Source organism: Meriones unguiculatus, chromosome 4 (genome assembly GCF_030254825.1).
Source record: "Meriones unguiculatus strain TT.TT164.6M chromosome 4, Bangor_MerUng_6.1, whole genome shotgun sequence".
In the NCBI taxonomy this organism is placed as follows: domain Eukaryota; kingdom Metazoa; phylum Chordata; class Mammalia; order Rodentia; family Muridae; genus Meriones; species Meriones unguiculatus.
The window spans coordinates 93,333,018-93,351,536 of record NC_083352.1 but is presented as its reverse complement, the minus strand read 5'-3'; the positions used below and the strand labels follow the sequence as shown (position 1 = coordinate 93,351,536).

The 18,519-nt window shown below is 50.2% G+C and overlaps 1 protein-coding gene and 1 long non-coding RNA gene across 5 annotated transcripts in view; one reads left to right on the top strand and one right to left on the bottom strand.

Annotated features, from left to right (window-relative positions):
• Window positions 1-17,605, top strand: part of Nos1 (nitric oxide synthase 1) — a 174,168-nt gene extending 156,563 nt beyond the window's left edge. For all 4 annotated transcript variants that reach the window (XM_060382531.1, XM_060382530.1, XM_021642746.2 and 1 more), the window contains 7 exons: window positions 3,273-3,483; window positions 4,083-4,170; window positions 5,303-5,424; window positions 7,040-7,188; window positions 9,346-9,540; window positions 11,771-11,889; window positions 13,452-17,605. In XM_060382531.1, the coding sequence (XP_060238514.1) occupies window positions 3,273-3,483; window positions 4,083-4,170; window positions 5,303-5,424; window positions 7,040-7,188; window positions 9,346-9,540; window positions 11,771-11,889; window positions 13,452-13,467 (900 nt within the window). In that variant the 3' untranslated portion in view covers window positions 13,468-17,605. The remainder of the gene's footprint in view (window positions 1-3,272; window positions 3,484-4,082; window positions 4,171-5,302; window positions 5,425-7,039; window positions 7,189-9,345; window positions 9,541-11,770; window positions 11,890-13,451) is intronic.
• LOC132653702 (uncharacterized) lies at window positions 9,503-15,588 on the bottom strand. The gene is made up of 3 exons (XR_009591502.1): window positions 15,455-15,588; window positions 11,734-11,856; window positions 9,503-9,639 (listed from the first exon to the last, which is right to left on the bottom strand). It is a non-coding gene; the product is annotated as an uncharacterized LOC132653702 (long non-coding RNA).
• Window positions 17,606-18,519: the final 914 nt, after the last annotated feature.

Sequence of the window (18,519 nt, the reverse complement as noted above, 5' to 3'; positions counted from 1 at the left end):
AAAATAAGTAAATCTAAATTTAAGAAAATTAATATCACTTAAACAATGAAGACACCTACCCAGGAGGACAGCCCAGCACAGCCTTTCCCAGTGAGGGGGAGGTCTCCTTTGCGGGAAGCACGCTCCCATCAGAGGCCGCTTCCTTTGCTATCTAAGAAGGGGGACTGGGTGTTAGGTAGCAAGGGAGAGGCTCATTAGCAAGTGCATATTATCAAGAAATGTGAAAATAAACACCAGACGGCAGCTAGGACTCTGAAGTGGGGAGCTGGAGACAGATGGCATGAGAGGCCGGCATCACATCCCAAGCTTAGTGGGACTTCTTAACTTTTAGAATATGCTAGAGACGTGTGATTATTGGGGGTGGGCTGAGTATGGGGAAGGAACATTTTGCATAGTATTCTTTCAGAAGAAGTTTCATATAAACTCCATTTCTTCCTAAAGGCACAACATCTCCAAGACAAGATAAATGAGTGGGATTTATTTGTTGTTATTATTATTATTATTACTTCTATTGTTGTCCAAAACACCTGTAAGAGAGAAAATGGGCGTGGGAGGGAATAGTCAGACTACAAAGCAAAGCTGACCCCAGAGAAAAAGAGAGGGAGGGAGGTCAGATGGAAGTGTCCCAGCTTGCAATGTGATTTCCGAAAAAATGGCCAAGGTCCTTGGGGGATCCTAGAGCCAAAGTCATGGTTCCCTAGAAGGGGTCACCTTGACACATACCAGGAGCTTGACCACCCTGAAGGAATTGACGCCCAGCAGCAGCACAGCTGCCTGAAGTCAGTTTCAGGTAGATGTCACCGGCAGGAGGAGGTCCGGTATAAGTGAATGCTTATTCTGAGTCCTCCAACTGGAGGCTCTTGCTCATGAGACCTCTGTTGTGTTCTGAATGTGAAATAATAGGCTGGAGAGTTTGCTCAGCAGTTAGGAGAACTTACTGCTCTTCTGCAGACCCAAGTTTGGTTCCCAGCACTCACATCAGACTGCTCACAACTGTTAACTCCGCTCCAGAGGATCTGGACCTCTAGCCTCTGCTGGCACCTGCACACAAGTGGACATTCTCACATGTAGACATTCACACACACACATACACACACACACACACACACACACACACACTGCATAATTTAAAATAATAAAAATAAATCTTTGAATGTGCAGGGTCCCCCCAAAGCTCCTGCACTTGGTCCCCCACTGGTGGCACTGTTTGAGAAGGTCATGGAACTCTTAATGGGCAGGGCCTCCCTGGAAGAAGGTGGGTCATTAGGGCTAGGCCTTGAGGTCTCATAGCAGCCACACATCGCTGTTCATTCTCCACTTCACTCCTGCTGTGCAGGGGGATGGCCGCCTCGTGTTCCTGAAGCCACTTGTCCACCATGATTGGCAGCACCCCCTTGAATCATAAACCAAAACAAAGCCGCCTTCCTTTAGGTCGCTTCTGGTTGTATATTCAGACACAGCAGCAAGAGAAAGTCAGTAATGGAGCCTCCAGCAACTGCAGGCCACTGAGGCTCTGCATCTGAAATAGATTCCTTTAAAAATACCATTATCAGGGCTGGAGAGATGGCTCAGCAGTTAAGAGAACTTGCTCTTCTCAAAAAGACTGTCTTCAGTTCTCAGCATCCACTCACAACCTGTAATTCCAACCTGTAATCAAAACTGCCTATTAATTCCAGCTCCAGGGAATCTGATGCACTCTTCTTGCCTCTGCAAGCACCCACACACATGTACACATAGAGACACAAACACAGATACATACACATAAATAATTTAAAGTGATTTTTTACATGTAAAAATTATTTTCTTAGATGCTTTTCTCCTTTTTATAATTTTTATTTTTAGTTTTTAGAATTTTTATTTTTTCCCTCATCTCCTCCCATTCACACCCTTCATCTCTCTTCCTTCCTATACCCTTCCCCTAGTCCACTGAAAGGGGGAGTCCTCCTCCCTTACCATCTGACCATAGCTTATCAAGTCTCATCAGGACTGCCTGGATCCTCTCCCTCTGTGGCCTGGCAAGGCTGAGTAGCCAGGGAGAAGTGATCAAAGAGCAGGCAACCTGCCCCTGCTCCCAAGACACAAAATGTGTATGTGGCAGTCAAGGACTGGCATGCTAGCTAAAAGCTACCTTCCTAGCTCAGATGCACAGCCTAGTCCCAGCTTACCAGGACTCTTCAGTGGCCTCATCTGAGAAATGGGATGATAAATAGCTGCTACAGGGTGAATGTCTATGACCCCTAGAGTTCTCACAGCAAAATTAAACTCCCTCAGTTAGGTTTGATGTGTCACTTAACAAGGAGATGGCATTAAGGGGTAGGGACTGGGCTGGGAATACAGCTTGATGGTTGGAGGCTGGAGTGCGCACAAGGCTCTCTGAATTTGATCACTAGGACTGGCACAACTGGAGGGGGCAGAGAGAGAGGAGGGATGCAAAGGAATAAAGGAAGGAAGAAGAAGGAGGGGAGGAAGAAAGAAGGAAGAGGACAAGGAAAGGAAGGAAGGAAGGAAAGAAAGAAGGAAGGGGGGGCTTTTGCAAAGCAGTTGAGTCAAGGGCTCTGACCTCATAGATTGGATGAATATTTTTTATAAAAATAAATCAGAAAAACTGCCTCCCCCTTCTGCCATGTTGGGACACGTAGCTGGCACCACCTATGCACAGTAGGTGCCCCCACCCCAGACACCAGATCTGCTGGTGCCCCAATCATGAACCTGCCAGCCAGGAATGATAGCTTTCTATTGAGCAAATTAACCAACCTTGGGTACTTCAGGATACCTACGGCCATCTCTGTGACCCAATGCCCAGTAAGAGGCAACTTAAGGCAAGAAAGGCATTCTTGGGCTTACAGTTCACAGGGTGCAGCCATCATGGCAGAGCAGGTTTGGCCGCAGTCACAAGAAGCAGTGGGTCACACAGCAGCAGTAGTCAGGAAGCAGAGAGTGAACAGGAAGTAGGACTGGACTATAAAACCTCATGGCCCACCCCCAATGACACACTTCCTCCCACTAGGCCCCGCCTTCTAAAGACTCCACAGCCTCCCAAAGCAGCACTACCCACTGAGAATCAAGTATGCGAACACATGAGCCTGTGGGAGACAGTTCACACTTGAAGCACAACCATTAGAAGTCCATCTGCTTCAAAGCCAGAGCCGCATGACCCCACTGGTGGTTCTGGACATCCTTGGGTTGGTTCACCTCTTCCCTGGATCCCCTCCAGGCCCCACCAGTAATCTGAGACCTGGACTGAAGCCCCTCTCTCTTCTTTCTTGCCTCAGGGGCTGCAGGAATACGAGGAGTGGAAATGGGGTAAGAACCCCACAATGGTGGAGGTGCTGGAGGAATTCCCGTCCATCCAGATGCCGGCCACGCTTCTCCTCACACAGCTGTCGCTGCTGCAGCCCCGTTACTATTCTATCAGCTCCTCTCCTGACATGTACCCCGACGAGGTGCACCTCACCGTGGCCATTGTCTCCTACCACACCAGAGGTGCGCATCCAGGGAAGTGCCGGCTGGGAGAACCTTGGGTCTGCATTTTCCCCTCAGGGTGTCTGGAGGTCTCTCCCTGAACCGCCTGGGGATCAGGTCCTTGCAGGACAAGAACCTGCTCTGATTCGCTCCATCCTCTCCGACCCCAAGTGGCACCAAGAACAGGCCGCCCCCACCCTGCCTGCCCTACTGTGCAGCGCTAGCAGGGGCATCAAACAGATTTAGCTGGAGCTAAATAACACAAGGACCGCTACAGCGTGCTCCCTTATGATCGAGTAATGGAAGTGTGCAGTGCTTAGAGGCTCTGAAACTGAGGTGGACAAGCCATTCAGAGCTCCTCCCCAGGGCCCTCAAGCGGACCGGGTCTGAGTAGTCACAACCAGAGCCATCCAGATTCTGAGCATGTGCCAACCTTGCTCACTCTGGTTGTGCTGACCCCACTTCCTCTTCCGAGGTAGGGATCCAGAGCTGGAACTCCAAAGCACAGGGCTTGGTGTTGAGCTGGGAGGCATTTCACTGGGGGGTGAGGGTGGGGCTGGGGCTGGAAAAGGGAGCCAATGACTGGCATGATGAGATAGGCCATTTACTCATTCTGTTAGATGGGGAAGGACCGATCCACCACGGGGTGTGCTCCTCCTGGCTCAACCGAATACAGGCTGATGACGTAGTCCCCTGCTTCGTGAGAGGGTGAGTGGCTGGTGAGGAGAGGTGCATGTCCCCCATCAACGCGTTGACGCCATGCATTGGAGTGTGTGCAGGACCAGCCTGAAGGGCTCTAGCTAGACAGCAGGTGAGGAAGGGTTAACACCGCTCTCCTGAATCGATCTGAGTTGTTAGGGAGACGGGATCCAGGGACACACTTGTACAAAACCTTCCCAGGCTGTACAGACCAGTGAGCATTCTATCCTTAAAGATGTAACAACCCAAAACCTCTTCAGACATCAGATGCCGTTAAGGTGGTAGGCAGGAAGACGTACCAGGTTGACTTTTTTTTTTCATTTTTATTTATCTGTGTGTGTGTGTGTGTGTGTGTGTGTGTGTGTGTGGTATGTAAATGTGAGCGCACACACGGAGGTCATAGGACAGCCTCATCAAGTCAGTTCTCCCCTTTCCCCTTCACATAACTCACTGAGGCACTGGTGTCTGCTCCCCTCCCCCCCCCCATTAAAGACTTCATGGATGACAAGAGGCCGGTTCTCAAGAGTGGAACAGAGAGTTAAAATCAGGGGCTAGGGCGACGGCTCAGTGGGGCAGGTGCGCAAATGTGAGGATCTGAAGTGGAATCCCCAGTGCCCTCTTAAAATCCAGGCAAGAGTCAGGTGGGGTGACTCATGTCTGTAACCCCAGTGATGGGTTGGGGAGGCAGAGATGGATGGATCTGCAGACCTCACTGCTAGCTAGCTCAGGTGAACCAGCGAGCTCCTGGACCGGTGAAAAACCCTGGGTCAAAAAATAAAGTGGGTACTGGGGATTCAACAAGTTGCTAGTAGGAGCCCAGGGTGGCACTTGAAGCCCCACAGTGCGCACAGTAGCTCCCCACCAGAGCCCCCCCCCCATCCCCAGAGCTCACAGAAAATCCACGTTAGCTGGGCCTTATTGTCTGTGGGACTTAGCCTGGAGATAAGTGGTAGGGACTGGAAAAAGAGCCAAACTCCAACATCCTTACTTTTTTAATCCCTCTAATCTGTGAATTCTCATCACTCTGAAAGGAAGCCCATGGTCCCACTAGTCTCTCAAATGTGGCTACGTGGGCTACCCTGGGCTCCATCATGGAGGTTGGAGCGACACATGGCAAAGCTTTTGTCTCTTCTTTGTCCAGTGCTCCTAGCTTCCACCTGCCTCGAAACCCCCAGGTCCCTTGCATCCTGGTTGGCCCAGGCACCGGCATCGCGCCCTTCCGAAGCTTCTGGCAACAGCGACAATTTGACATCCAACACAAAGGTACATATGGTCCAGAGGCCACTGACCTCTGACACAGAGGAAGATGGAGGGGCCCTGCTCCACCTCACTGCCTGGGGAAGGAAGAGGAGAGGCTGATGTACTGATGTAGCCACAGGTGCTGTATGATCAGCCCACCCAAGCAGACCGGCTACACAGCCTGTCCCAGGGACCTGAAGTCTCATCTTCAGAGGACATCTTCTTGAGTTAAGACTTGTTCTAAAAGCCCAGTATTTCACCAAGGATAAGCACACGTCCTTATCAAATGGATTTGTGCATGTGAGACTGCCTTGTGAACTGTCCCAAGAACAGGCCTTGATGTGTGAGATGAGGTTCAGGTTTGGGAGAAGGAGGGAAAGGTCCCTAGCTTCAGCCTCATCATACAAACAAGGAGTCCAACAGTACAAGACAGAAGGACAACACAAATCCAAATTAAAAGCTAGACCACGTGTGCTAGCTCATGTCTTAACCTCAGGACTCAGAGGCAAATGGATCCCTGTGACTTCCAGGCCAGCCTGATCAACATAGTTCTGGGCCAGCAAGTATTAATTTAGATAGATAAATAGATAGATAGATAATGGATGGATGATAGATGCATAGATGATACACAACATGATAGATAGATGATTTATTGAAGATAGATAGAAAAATAGATAATAGATGGATGATAGATACATAGATGATAGATATACATACATACAGAGATGATACATGATAAATGATAGATATAGATAATGATAGAAAGATAGATGATAATTAGATGATAGATTGATAGATACATAGATGATAGGCAGATAGATAATAGACAGATAGATGATAGATCGATAAATAGACAGACAGACAGATAGATAAATAAATAGATGTAAACATAAAAATGTCCCACACAGAGCTGTGTTCCTGATAGAACAGTGACCCCAAGAGGTGGTTGGCGATATTACCATTGGCCCACACAGCGTTCTCAATTGGATTCCCCAACTGCACATCAAACATTTGAAGAAAAACATAGTCTGTGATGAGCACATACAGACGTTTCCTCCTAAACAGGGCAGTATAGCAATTATTTTAGAGAGTTCACATTGTATCGTTTGTTGTAGGTGGAGGGGTAACTAAAGGTATGAAGGAAGATATACAGGCATTCTAGAAAATGCTATGCTACTTTAAATGAGGTTTTCATTCATCCCCAGAGGAACCCTGGAATCATCCTTTCCCTTCCATCCTGAGGGATAGCAGCTGTGCTTCCATTTTCAAATGGAGAAACTGAGGCTCTGAGAGAGAGGTAGCTTGCTCAGGGTCATACAGAGCTGGGACTCGGACCCAGGCCATCAGTTTCCAGTCTGGACTCTGAACATTTTCTAATAGCAGGCTGCTAAAGAGTCAGGGTTAGGCATCTGAGTGGAGTGAGGCCAGGGAAGGAATGGCCCCTGTTCTCCGAAGGCTGTGCCTATCTGTGTGCATAGATGCGAATGTGTGGGCGTACCTGTGTGTTTAACGGCCTGCCCCATGTATGTGAGCTTTCCTCATGCATGCTCTGAGGGCCTGGCACCCCAGTTCCTTTAGCTCAGCCACCACCCACTTGGGCATCAGAGCCCAAGTGACATGGGGTCTTCTTGGTCCCCAGGAATGAAACCCTGCCCCATGGTCCTGGTCTTCGGGTGTCGACAATCCAAGATAGATCACATCTACAGAGAGGAGACCCTGCAGGCCAAGAACAAGGGCGTCTTCAGAGAGCTGTACACTGCCTACTCCCGGGAACCCGACAGGCCAAAGGTAACCCAGCCCAGCCCCACACAGTGTGTGAGCATGGCTATGCTAGTGCATATCACCTCTCTCTCTCTCTCTCTCTCTCTCTCTCTCTCTCTCTCTCTCTCTTTCTCCCTCTCTCCTTCTCTCTTTCTCTCCCCACCCAGCAAGAGGGGCTTGAGGAAGACTGTCTGGATTAGGATTTGGGTTAATCAAAGTGGGAGGGCTCACCCTGAATGTATGTAGCTCCATTTCGTGGGCGGGACTCTGGAGTGACTGACAGCCAGGACTGGGCTGAGTGCTGAGTTTCCTGCATCCATTCCTCTCTGCCCTTGAGAGTGGATGTGACACACTGCTTCACCTTCCTGCCACTCATATCCCCATGATGGTGGACCAGATCTAAAAATGACCAACCCTCCCTCCCCTAAGTTGCTTTCATCAGAGTGTTTTCTCAAAACAGAAAGGAAAATAAGACACCCAACTTTTGAGTGTGTGTTCCCCTCCCCCCAATCTGCTTTGTACCCAGAAGGTCTGGTGAGAACTGAGTCCCTTGAAAATATTTAACAGCTACATTATATGATCTTGCTATGTAGCCCAGGCTGGCCCATCCTTGTCTAGAATTTGCAATCTTCTTGCCTCTGCCTCCCAAATGCTGGGATTATAAGTGGATTGTATACTTTAATGTGGTACATTCTGTGCTGTCCATATTTTAAAAAAAAACTTTTAGAGCTAGAGAGATGGCTCAGAGGTTAAGAGCACTGTCTGCTCTTCCAAAGGTCCTGAGTTCAATTCCCAGCAACCACATGGTGGCTCACAACCATCTATAATGAGATCTGATGTCCTCTTCTAGCCTTCAGGCATGCAAGTGAACAGAACACTGTATACATAACAAATAAATAAATCTTTAAAAAAAAACTCTTAAATAGAGCCTAGCTGAGCATGGCAACCCACACCTATAATCCCAGCACTCAAAAAGCTAAAGCAGAATAAGTGTGAGCTAAACCATTAATACGAGTTTCAAAGAAGATTAATTAATAAGTTAAAGTTAAAAGAGAAGCTCAAAATATATTCATTTTACAAACCACAAGAGACAGCACCAGTCTGAATAAACAGGGACCAGGGACCACGCTAGGACCTATGGCATGGGGAGAAGGGGCAGTCAGAGGATGTGGACAGTGGCTCTGTGGTGACTGGTCATCAAGCAGCATCTACTGACTGAACGCCAGCCTCACACAGGAGGAGTTTCTGGGCCATTAAACAAGTTCTGCAGTGGAGTACCTCTGTGCCCAGAGCGAGCTTCTAGCCTGCCCCTAATTTCCACCATGGCTGTAGTAGCCAACTACTGGGGAGCTAAGGTGGGGCATAGAGACTGGCAGCTCCTTACCATGCCCCATCCCTGGCTTTTTGCCCTGAGTATTCTCTGACTCAATAGTGACCACCACCCCCTGGGGAAAGGAGCTGGTAGCTAAGGCCCTTTTGTTTCAGTCACTTGTCTCAAGGCTGTGATACAAAGACTTGGCAAAAGCAACTTAAATCAGGAAGGTTTTATTTGGACTCATTGTTGGGGAACACAACAATGTTGGGTTAGGGTTAGGGTTAGGGTTAGTTAGGGTTAGTCTAAAGTTCACTGTGGTGCAGAGGGCATGGCAGGAGGAAGCTGAACCAGATGGTCACATTTACGACTGCAGTCAGAGGGCAGAGAGGGACAGAGGCTGGTACTCAGCTTGCTGTCTCTATTCAGATGAGAACCCCAGCCTTTGAAATAGTGCCATCCATATACAGGGTGGGTGGGTTTACCACCCTCATCAACCCAATCTAGAGACTCCCTTTCGGACACACCCCGAGGTCTGTCTCCTAGGCGACTCTGGGTTTCATCAGGTCGACAGTCAAGTTGAACCACACATGCTGGACTGGTCCTCCTGGAGATGGTCTAGGGAGCACTCCTCGGCTCCCCAGGGGGTCGTCAGGAGCCAAGCTCCAGCTGCCTGAGGCCGGATTCAGCTTAGTCACACACTGCAGTTTGCTCTCCTGTTTGACTCTTTCTGGTCCCTCATCCCATTCCCCTGAGGTTCACAAGCTATCTCCTTACCCATGAGCCCCGGCATCACATTCTGCTTCCTGGGGGGTGGGGTGGCACAGGAGTCTTTCACAGCGGCCCCTTCTCACCACCCTCCTCTTCTGCAGAAATACGTCCAGGATGTGCTGCAGGAGCAGCTGGCCGAGTCTGTGTACCGTGCCCTGAAGGAGCAAGGAGGTCACATCTACGTCTGTGGGGATGTTACCATGGCCGCCGACGTGCTCAAAGCTATCCAGCGCATAATGACCCAGCAGGGGAAGCTATCCGAGGAGGATGCTGGTGTGTTCATCAGCAGACTGAGGGTGAGCGACAGCTGGCAGCCAGGGTCCAGAAGTTTTCCCCTCAGCCAAGCGGTGCCATAATTCAGGGGGCGCTTTCTGCCCTTACAACTGGGGTCGTATCTAGACACAGTTAAGAGAGAAGATGGACATCCAGGTGTGCAGGTACACACAGTCAATACAGTTGTAGGTTCCAGTATAGGAACATGACAAGTGGGCGGGCCTGTGGGGAGGGGTACAGGTGCAGTCCTGACTCAACGCTTCCTGAACCCCGAGCCAGGTTGCCCCTCAGCCCTGTTCGATTGGTTGTATGCGGTTGGCACTGCACAAAAAGGCTCATCTGCCAGGTGGTGGTGCCCGCCCTTGATCCCAGCACTCTGGAGGCAGAGGCAGGTGGATCTCTGTGAGTTCCAGGCCAGCCTGGTCTACAGAGTTGAGTTTCAGGACAGCCAGGGCTACACAGAGAAAGCCTGTCTTCAAACAAACAAACAAGGCTCATCCAAAGAGGGCAGGTGGGTACTAGGAGCCACTATGCTTGATCTCTAAACCATGCACCTGACATGGAGAGTGACTGCCCTAAAGGAAGGCCCCTTTCTTAATGTGAGGCTGTGACAGTTTCCCCAGTGCAGACCCAACTATGTGACCGATCGCCCTCCCCAGGGGAAGCTGAATCCCAGAGGCAGCCCCATCCACTACCACTTCCGTAAATGAGCAACAATCAATGTTTGGTGGAGGAAAGACATGAATATGTGCACATGTGGTTTTTAGTGGGAGAGGGACGTGCATATGTGCACACGCAGTGCACAGGTGGAGGTCAGAGGGCACCTTGCAGGGTGTTCTTTTCTATCATGTGGGTCTTAGGGATCCAACTCTCATCATCAGGCTTTGTGGCATGTGCCTTTATCAGCTGAGCCATTTCACTGGCCCCCATCAGTAACCAAACGTTTTTCTAGAAGCTCTTCTCTGAGCCTCATTCTCAACCCCAGGAAGGGAAAAAGGAGATTTCTGCTAGAAATTGGCCAGGGGCTGTGGAGAGATCCCAGTAGGTAAAGTGCTTGCTGTACAAGCATGAAGACCTAAGTTCAAATCCTCAGCCCTTACACAAATTCCAGATGGGCATGACAGCCTGCCTGTGCTCCTAGCACATGTGGAAGGCAGGGAACTTCCAGCGGAAGCTGGCTCCTGAGATTCCTGAAGCAGTGAGAGACCCTGCCTCAAAGCCTAAAACGGAGATCAAGGAAACAGCCAGTGTCATCCTCTGGCCTCCATAGGCATGGAATGTACCCACGTGGATACAAACACATTCACGCACAAGGGGGAAGGAAAAAGGCATGCTGCACAGGAGGGATGCTGCGGGGCCTGCCACTCCCTTGGTGTCTTTGTCGCAGTCCCCTGGAAACACTTGTATAGCTTCCCAGGATCTTTGCAGAATAGCGCAGAGCAACCTCCCCCACTGGAAATGAATCGCTGTCTCCAGATGCAGAATTTGCTGCGGGAGCAGGATGCTAGAACTGAGTACATCATGGGCCTGGCTTCAGGGTGAAGGTACTAGAACTGAGTACACCATGAGCCTGGCTTCAGGGCGAAGGTACTAGAACTGAGTACACCATGAGCCCTGCCATCCAAGCTTCGCTTGTTTCTGGCTACTGCCCTCATCACCGTTGAGATGAATATGAATCTCTCCTCTCAACCACCAAAAAAAAAAAAAAAAGTCACTCTTAAAGAATATTCTTCTTAACTGACCAACTCCCCCTCACTTCTGCCAAGGGGAGTTTCATCACTTCTCCCTTCCGCACCCCTGCTTTCTTCCTCCCATGCTGGAGACAAAAACCCAGGGTCTTGTGCATGCCAAGGAAACGCTGTAGCGCTGAGCTACATCCCCAGTCCCACAGCCACATTCCTGTTCCTTTCCTATCTGCTGGTGCCAGTCAGCTGGGGTGTTTCATATTTAATTTAGCTTTGCTGGGATCTGAACTCTCAGGAGAGAGAGAGAATTAGAGGCTTCCTTCAGGCCTCGATGCTTCTTCCTCAAGGGGGCCATCCTTTTTCCCAAATACTCACCCCACAGGTCCTTTGTCACCCAGCCTAAGAGACTGAGCACTGCTAACACACAGCCTGAGAGACAAAAGGTACCTCAGGGCCTTCAGCTCAGCCTTTGTCTTTCTGGGTAGATGTCCTTCCGTGTATCACTCTGTATGTCCCTCTCCAAGCCCTTACCTGCCATTTGATCCATCCCCTGGCTGTGTGTCTGCAGGATGACAACCGGTACCATGAAGACATCTTTGGAGTCACCCTGAGAACATATGAAGTGACCAACCGCCTTAGATCTGAGTCCATTGCCTTCATTGAAGAGAGCAAAAAAGACACAGATGAGTAGGTCATGTTCTGGCCTGGGGAAAGGGGCTGAGTGGGGGTGGGGATGCTGGTCTTCCCCAGACCAAAATGCATGGCTTTGATTCCGCTGCCCCCTGGATAGAAGGTTGCCCATTTGAGGTCAACTTGGGCTATACATGGAGACCTCCTCTCCACAAAAACAAAAGAAAGGGGTGCGCATTCCCAGATGGCCCCCCAGTCCTGCTGAGCCTGGCATTCAGAACTTAGGGCGCAGTGGTTAGCAAGCCCTCTGGGGACTCCAAGAATACAGATGCAGCAGTGCCTGCTCTAGATGCTGACACCTGTCTAGGGCGCCCCCTAGTGGAACGATGGTTCCTTCACCAGCTACTATAGGTGTTGATGTGCTGCCGCCACCGCCACCACCACCACCCTCACCACCCTGCCCAGAAGTCACTGGGGACATTCTCATAGATACAAATTAAAACAGATAGGATCCTGACGATTTCACTCAGCCTCTTGAAGTGGTTGGAAACAGCCATAAGAGTGGTCTGGAGTCTCATTATTTAAACCTCCCTCCCCCCCCCCGGGTGCAGCAAGAGGACCAGTGCGCTGAAGCCCAGCCCCGTCCTCATCCCCTGCCCTCTGCTGTTGGCACTACTTTTTAACTCTATCTTATTTATGTTTCTTATGCCCCTTTCTCCCTACTCCTCCCCAGTCCCTTCCAACACCCTAACACAGGGCAGTAGAGAAAGAATGTTAGTAGGGGGAGGGGATGTGGCTCTCTTAGCTACTTCCTGCTGGTTAGGCTCACAGGGTTCCTTGGGGCAAGTCCAATCCTCATTTCAGGAGATCTCCAACTTCTTTTCATCACACTGCAACCAACAACAGCAAGGGGGGAGGGGGCGGGGAAGCACCAGCAGCCCTCTTCTTCCTTAGCGCCCCCTTTCTCTCTCTGGGCCCTGGCATTTACCCCCTCTCCAGAGGCAAACTGGCAGAGAGCCCCTCCCAGAGACTGCACGAGGCAAGTAGTCTGTGTCCCATATCCCACACCTGGGCTTGGAACAAAAACATGTTTCCATATCATAAACCAAAACCTCCACAACACTCTACCCTTCCCCTTAACCCCAACTGTCTCTTTCCCGGCCAGAGTAGCTCCATCTCCTGAGCCTTCTTACTGCTTCCCCTTCAGACAGCCCCGCCTTCTCCAAACACTCTGTCCTCACAGCTTATACTATTATTGCATGTGCACACATACGTGTGCGTGTATTTATACCCACGTGCAGGTGCCGGCAGGGTTAGAGGCAATTGTGAACTGCCCCACATGGGTGCTGGGAACCAAACTCAGGTTCTCTGGAAGAGCAAGGAGCACTTTTAACCATTGGGACATCTCTCCTGTCTCTTCTGCTCTGTTGTTTGTTTGGGATTTTCTTTTCGAAACAGAGTCTGTAGAGCCCAGGCTGGTCTGAGCTTGCTCTCCTCCTGCTTCTGTCTCCCAACTGCTAAGAGTTCAGGTTCACCCCACTGTCACACCCAGATCACCCCAAGAACGCTAAGGAGCCTGGCTTCCATGACACTAATGCCCTCCCCCTCTGATCCAACAGGGTTTTCAGCTCCTAACTGGATCCTCCTGCCCCATGGGATGGCGGGGTGGCCGCCCCAAGTGCCCAAGCGAGGGCGGCCGCAGGTTGAGTAAACGCGGACACACACGGCTGAACCTTCCCCACGGGACCCCGAGCGGCTCCACCCTGCCTCTTGTCCTGTTGCTGTGTCCTGGTCCTTCCCCTCCCTCTGGGCTTTCTCTCCCCCATCCTGGGTTTTCTCCTTGACTCTTCAGCTGCCATGCATCTCCCTGGTACCCTGCAGTGGCTCTTGCAAAACCGTGTCCTCCCTACCCAATTGGCTGCCAAGGGCAGGTTGCGGCGCATGCAACTACTGGGACACTGCTGTCGCTCCTGCTGGGGTCTGAAGGTAGCTGGCACTGGGGCTTCAGATCGCCCTGAGCCGGCTCCTTGGACACCTCAGCCCCCTTCCGTCCGTTTCTATGATGGGGTATGTATGTGTGCGTGTGACGGGCCTACGTCATTCTCTGTCCTCTTGCCTGCACGTGCGTGCTCACGTTACATACAAGTCCACTGCCTTCGAGAAGGACGTTCAGTGCCATGAAGCACGTTCCTAGCTGCTGTTAATCCCTCCCACATCCACCATGACAGGCTTGCGTCAGCCTCCCTGAAACACATTAAGTCCCATTACTAATCTAAGTGAACCAATCACAGACAGAGGTAGGCATGGGGTGAGAGAGAGGTATTTCTTTGAAGGAGCCAATCGGAGGATCCGAGCTGTTCAGAGTCTCACCGTGTCAGCAGAGGTCTGTCTGGGAAAGTTACTCAGACAGTGGATGGGGCAAGCCCCTCCCCACTCCCACCAGCCCTATCTTGGGCCATGAGATGTTAGGCATCTCTCTTAGGCAACCCCAGCCATGGGCCCAGCAGCCATGCTGGGCAGTGAAGCATGCTGGGAGTTGGGACTTTGCTATTAAGAGTGTTTGGGTAATTCTTTCTAAGTTTGTTCTTATTACATGAACGAATGGGCCTTCTTTAGTGGTTTGGAGCCTTAGGAAATGTCAAGGAAGAATAGGATAACTGTTTTTTTTTTTTTTTATTTCTCCAAATGGGCTTGCCTCCTGCTTGAAAATAACTTCCTTCCCCCAAAATGAGGAGCATGGGCAACAGTGAGAATTTTAGCCATGACAAGTTGGCCCTCAGAGGCAACCATCTTCTGAGTCAGCGGAGTGGTCTCTTATCTGAATAAATGCATAAACAAATAAATAAAAACTACACCAGACAGTCAGGAAACCCCCATGGACCCCAGGCTCAAGAGATTGGCTCTGGGTCCCATGTTCTGTGCTCCTGTTTGGTTTAGTGAGACAGAAAAACAAAAAACATTTCCTCTATGCCTGAGCTGGTATCTGGCCCTCCTGATGCTAAGTATGGAGGCTATCAAACAGAAAGTGCTAAGGGCTTTACAGCTGCAGGTCCAAACCCTAAGGGCTTTAATCCCACCCACTTTCTCTCTCTCTCTCTCTCTCTCTCTCTCTCTCTCTCTCTCTCCTTTTCTTCATTCCTTCCTTTATTTCCTTTCTTTTTTTCCAGACAAGGTCTCCTGTTGCCCAGGCTGGCTTTGAACTCACGACCTTGAAATCCTAATACTCCTGCCTCTACTTCCCTTGTACTAAGATTACAAGTGTGCACAACCACATCCAGTTTATGCTTTGCCAGAGGGTCAAACCCAGGACCTCCTGCATGCTAGGTGAACACTCTACCAACTGAGCTACACCCCCCAGCCTTCAATCCCCACCCCCAAGTTCAGAGACAGGTTTCATGTACCACGGGACACCTCCACCGTGTCCCATCACCAACTTTGCCCCATTTATAATCTCACCTGCCCTCCTTTACCAGTGTTTCCCAACTGGTCTTCCATGACTGCAGAGACTAAGCCCCCAGTGCCCTAGAGCCACCTTCTATAGCCTGGAGGCAAGGCAGTGACCTTGGGAGGATGCTACCATCCTCCCAACACAGTTCCCACCACTTTATCCCAAGGGACTTACTTCTCAACCCTTCAAGCCTCTGGGGACACTTCTTGAGATGTAGCTGATTCCCCAGATCTAAACTGCTGTGTCCAACCTCCACGGAAGAACCATCTCTCTCCGCACGCCAAGCTGCATGCACGCATGCATGGGTGATTTTCGCACCTCTGAATAAGGAGTGCTTTCTCTGTGACAGGCTCTTCCCTACCCCCATCCCCAAATATCCGGGTGCTTCCAGTAGCAGGTAGGGCAGATGGAAGCCTCCTATCACTTGCCAGAGAGTCCAAAGATAGGATTACATAACCAGGTTCAAAAGAGATCTTTGTTTTTCAGTGCTGGGGATGGACCAAGGACCTCACACATGTCAGGCTGAGCTATGTCCTCAACCCCCAAGAGAGAATGGTTGATTTCAAAAGACCTTTGAACTCTTAATGCAGGCACTTCCTTAGCTCCTGGCTAGAAGGCCGGAGATCAGGTCGGATGCCTATCTCTCCTTTCCAAAAAGCCTTAAGTAGTTTATCCAAAGGCGAAGCAAGCTGGGCATCCAGGGTGGGTCAACACTGCCCTCTGCTGATGGATTTTTTAGTTCAGGCCCACAGGTGGCAATAGGTGCAAAGTGTGGCTTAGAATAAGAGAGCAGAGTGGGTGAGCATTTTCAGAGGCCCAGCTTGTAGCTGGTTTGTTTACCTCACCTTCTATGTCGCCAATACTCCAGCCCCATTTCACAAGAGTGGGCTTGGCCAAGAGGAAGGTGATCCCTCAAAACAGGAGGGCTGGAGACTTATGTTCCCTGCCATTCCTGTGACTCCTTCCCTAAGTTCAGCCCGTGGGAGGGAAGAGGGCTTCCCTGCATGTCTTTGAAGCATGTCCTTGGAGAAGAAAGCAGTTGATTCTCTTTGGGGGGGGGGGGGGAGGGAGAATACTTAGATCCTCCTATGAAGCTTTGCAAGCAGACCTGCTCACAGGTGCCATTGCTGCCTCGCTTACACAGAAGGCCTGGTTCCTTGACAATTCTGAGAATCCAGATTTTGTCTGAGCAAGACAATGCTACATGACAGTACCAGCCCAGTCTCTGATGAGCTTCTGTCTTCCCCTTTCCTTATACCACGCTCAACTTCCACAGCTGGTGGACAGCACCATTCTGACATCAAGATCGTGGCTGTCACTAGCTTGAACAAGGGGAGGGGCAGGCAAAGTCACAGATTCTTAGGCTAAGTCAGCAAGACCTGGTGCCTATTATAGAGAGTGAAGACAGAGAGAGTTGAGAGAGTCTGGTCTTCCAGGGGACAAAGAAGTCAAGCCTCAGTTCAAAGGAAGAAAGCTGAATGGCCAGAAAACACAGGCCCAAGGGTATGGATTTCCTAGACAAAGACTCCTGCTTCGGGAAGCAAGAATTGAGGTTTTGTTCTAGCCCAAGGCAAAATAGACAGGTTCTGACCCTGCTGTTTGAGCCCCCCCATTCCTGCAGCCTCTCTCTCTTCCTCTCTTTCTCCCTCTCCCTTTCTCTCTCCTCCCCCTCTCTCTTACACATACACACACACACACACACACACACACACACAGCCTTTCACTGTGCCCTAGGAAAATTGTGAGCTTCCAGACTGAGTTCAGCCAAGGTTTATTTTTATTTTCCTTCCAACTCGGCCTCTGACTCCTCAGAACCCAATGCAGACAGCCGTCATTTGCAGGGGTTCGGCCTTGAGGGGTCCAGGCCAGCCTGCCTTTTTTTCTTTTTCTCATTCACTGCTAGACCCCACCTAGAGGGAAAGGCACCTAAGAGATCAGGTTGGCCAAGCTGTGTCTCAAACGTGAAGACCCAGGGACCCCTAAGGAATCTGTTTCCTATCAGGAGTGGGATATTTTAATTCCCAATGCCAAATGCTCCAAAATCTAAAATGCTTTGAGAACCAACAAGATACCACAAACTTTAGCTCCTCTACAGAAGTATTTAAAAGAATGCATAGACAGGGCATAAAGCTCAAGGGTACAGCTTGCCAATCACACCGAGTCCTGGAGTCTAACCCAGCACCGTAAATAAATCACCTCAGGCTATGTATGTCGGATGTATATGTGAAACATAAATGAAGTTCATGTTTAGAGGTGGCTCCCGTCTGCCAACTACCCCATCATGAATATGCAAATGTTGCAAAATTTAAAAAAAAAAGAAAACAACCTTGTCACAAGTGTTACATTGAAGTACAGCCAACCCATCACAGGCAAAGGAGATGCTGGGGTGAGCGTGCTTCTGCTGTGATTATGAGTTTGTTTGGTTCTGAGCAGTTCTGGATAACTGAGCATCTCTTACCCAAGGCACTTGGTTTCTAATGAGGTGTCCCCGGAAGGCAGAAGCAAGGATGACATCAGAAACTAACTGAGAACCTCTGTCCTCCTGGATGGGTCAGGACCTGGAAGTGACCAGGTTTGGTCACGACCCCTAGAGATTCTAGTCAGGAGCCCACTAACCTTGGCTGGGCTGACACCTGTTTAGTCCTCATTGCATGGGCTGTCTTAGGTGTTACAGGATGCTGACGAGTACCATCTGCGACCTTTCCTACCAAATGCCACTGGCAACCTCTGTAACATCTACAAAGGTCACCACAAAGTATTGAGGGCTGGCTGGAAAAGCAGGCAGGACCTTCAGCTATTGGACCAAGAAACCATTGCTTTTGGGTCTCCAGGGCTATGGAACCCCAATGCTGTGAGCCTTCTGGTTACAGATGTGCAGGAAGTCAGCATAGCCTGCCATGGTTCCGTGGTTGACTTTCTTCTTACCTGCTTCAAACTTGAGACCCAAAAGCTTTGTGGAGGCTGGCATAGCAAGCTCCCAAGCCGGAGGGTGGCTGTTTTTTGTTTTGTTTTGTTTTTTTAAGATGGATGAGCCAAGGTACCATCTCTCGAGCCAGGTCTGAAGCTGTCCCCTCTCCCCATCCCTCACCCCATCTTTGCCCCCTGCTCTGTCTCTCCACTTCCGTTGCTGTGTTGTCCTTGTGACTGTATGACCCATTCCAAGCTCGGCAGTTGCTTGCCGGAAGTCCCAGGTCCCACTTGGGATCAGATTACACCCAGAGGTGTCCACTGTGGGGTTT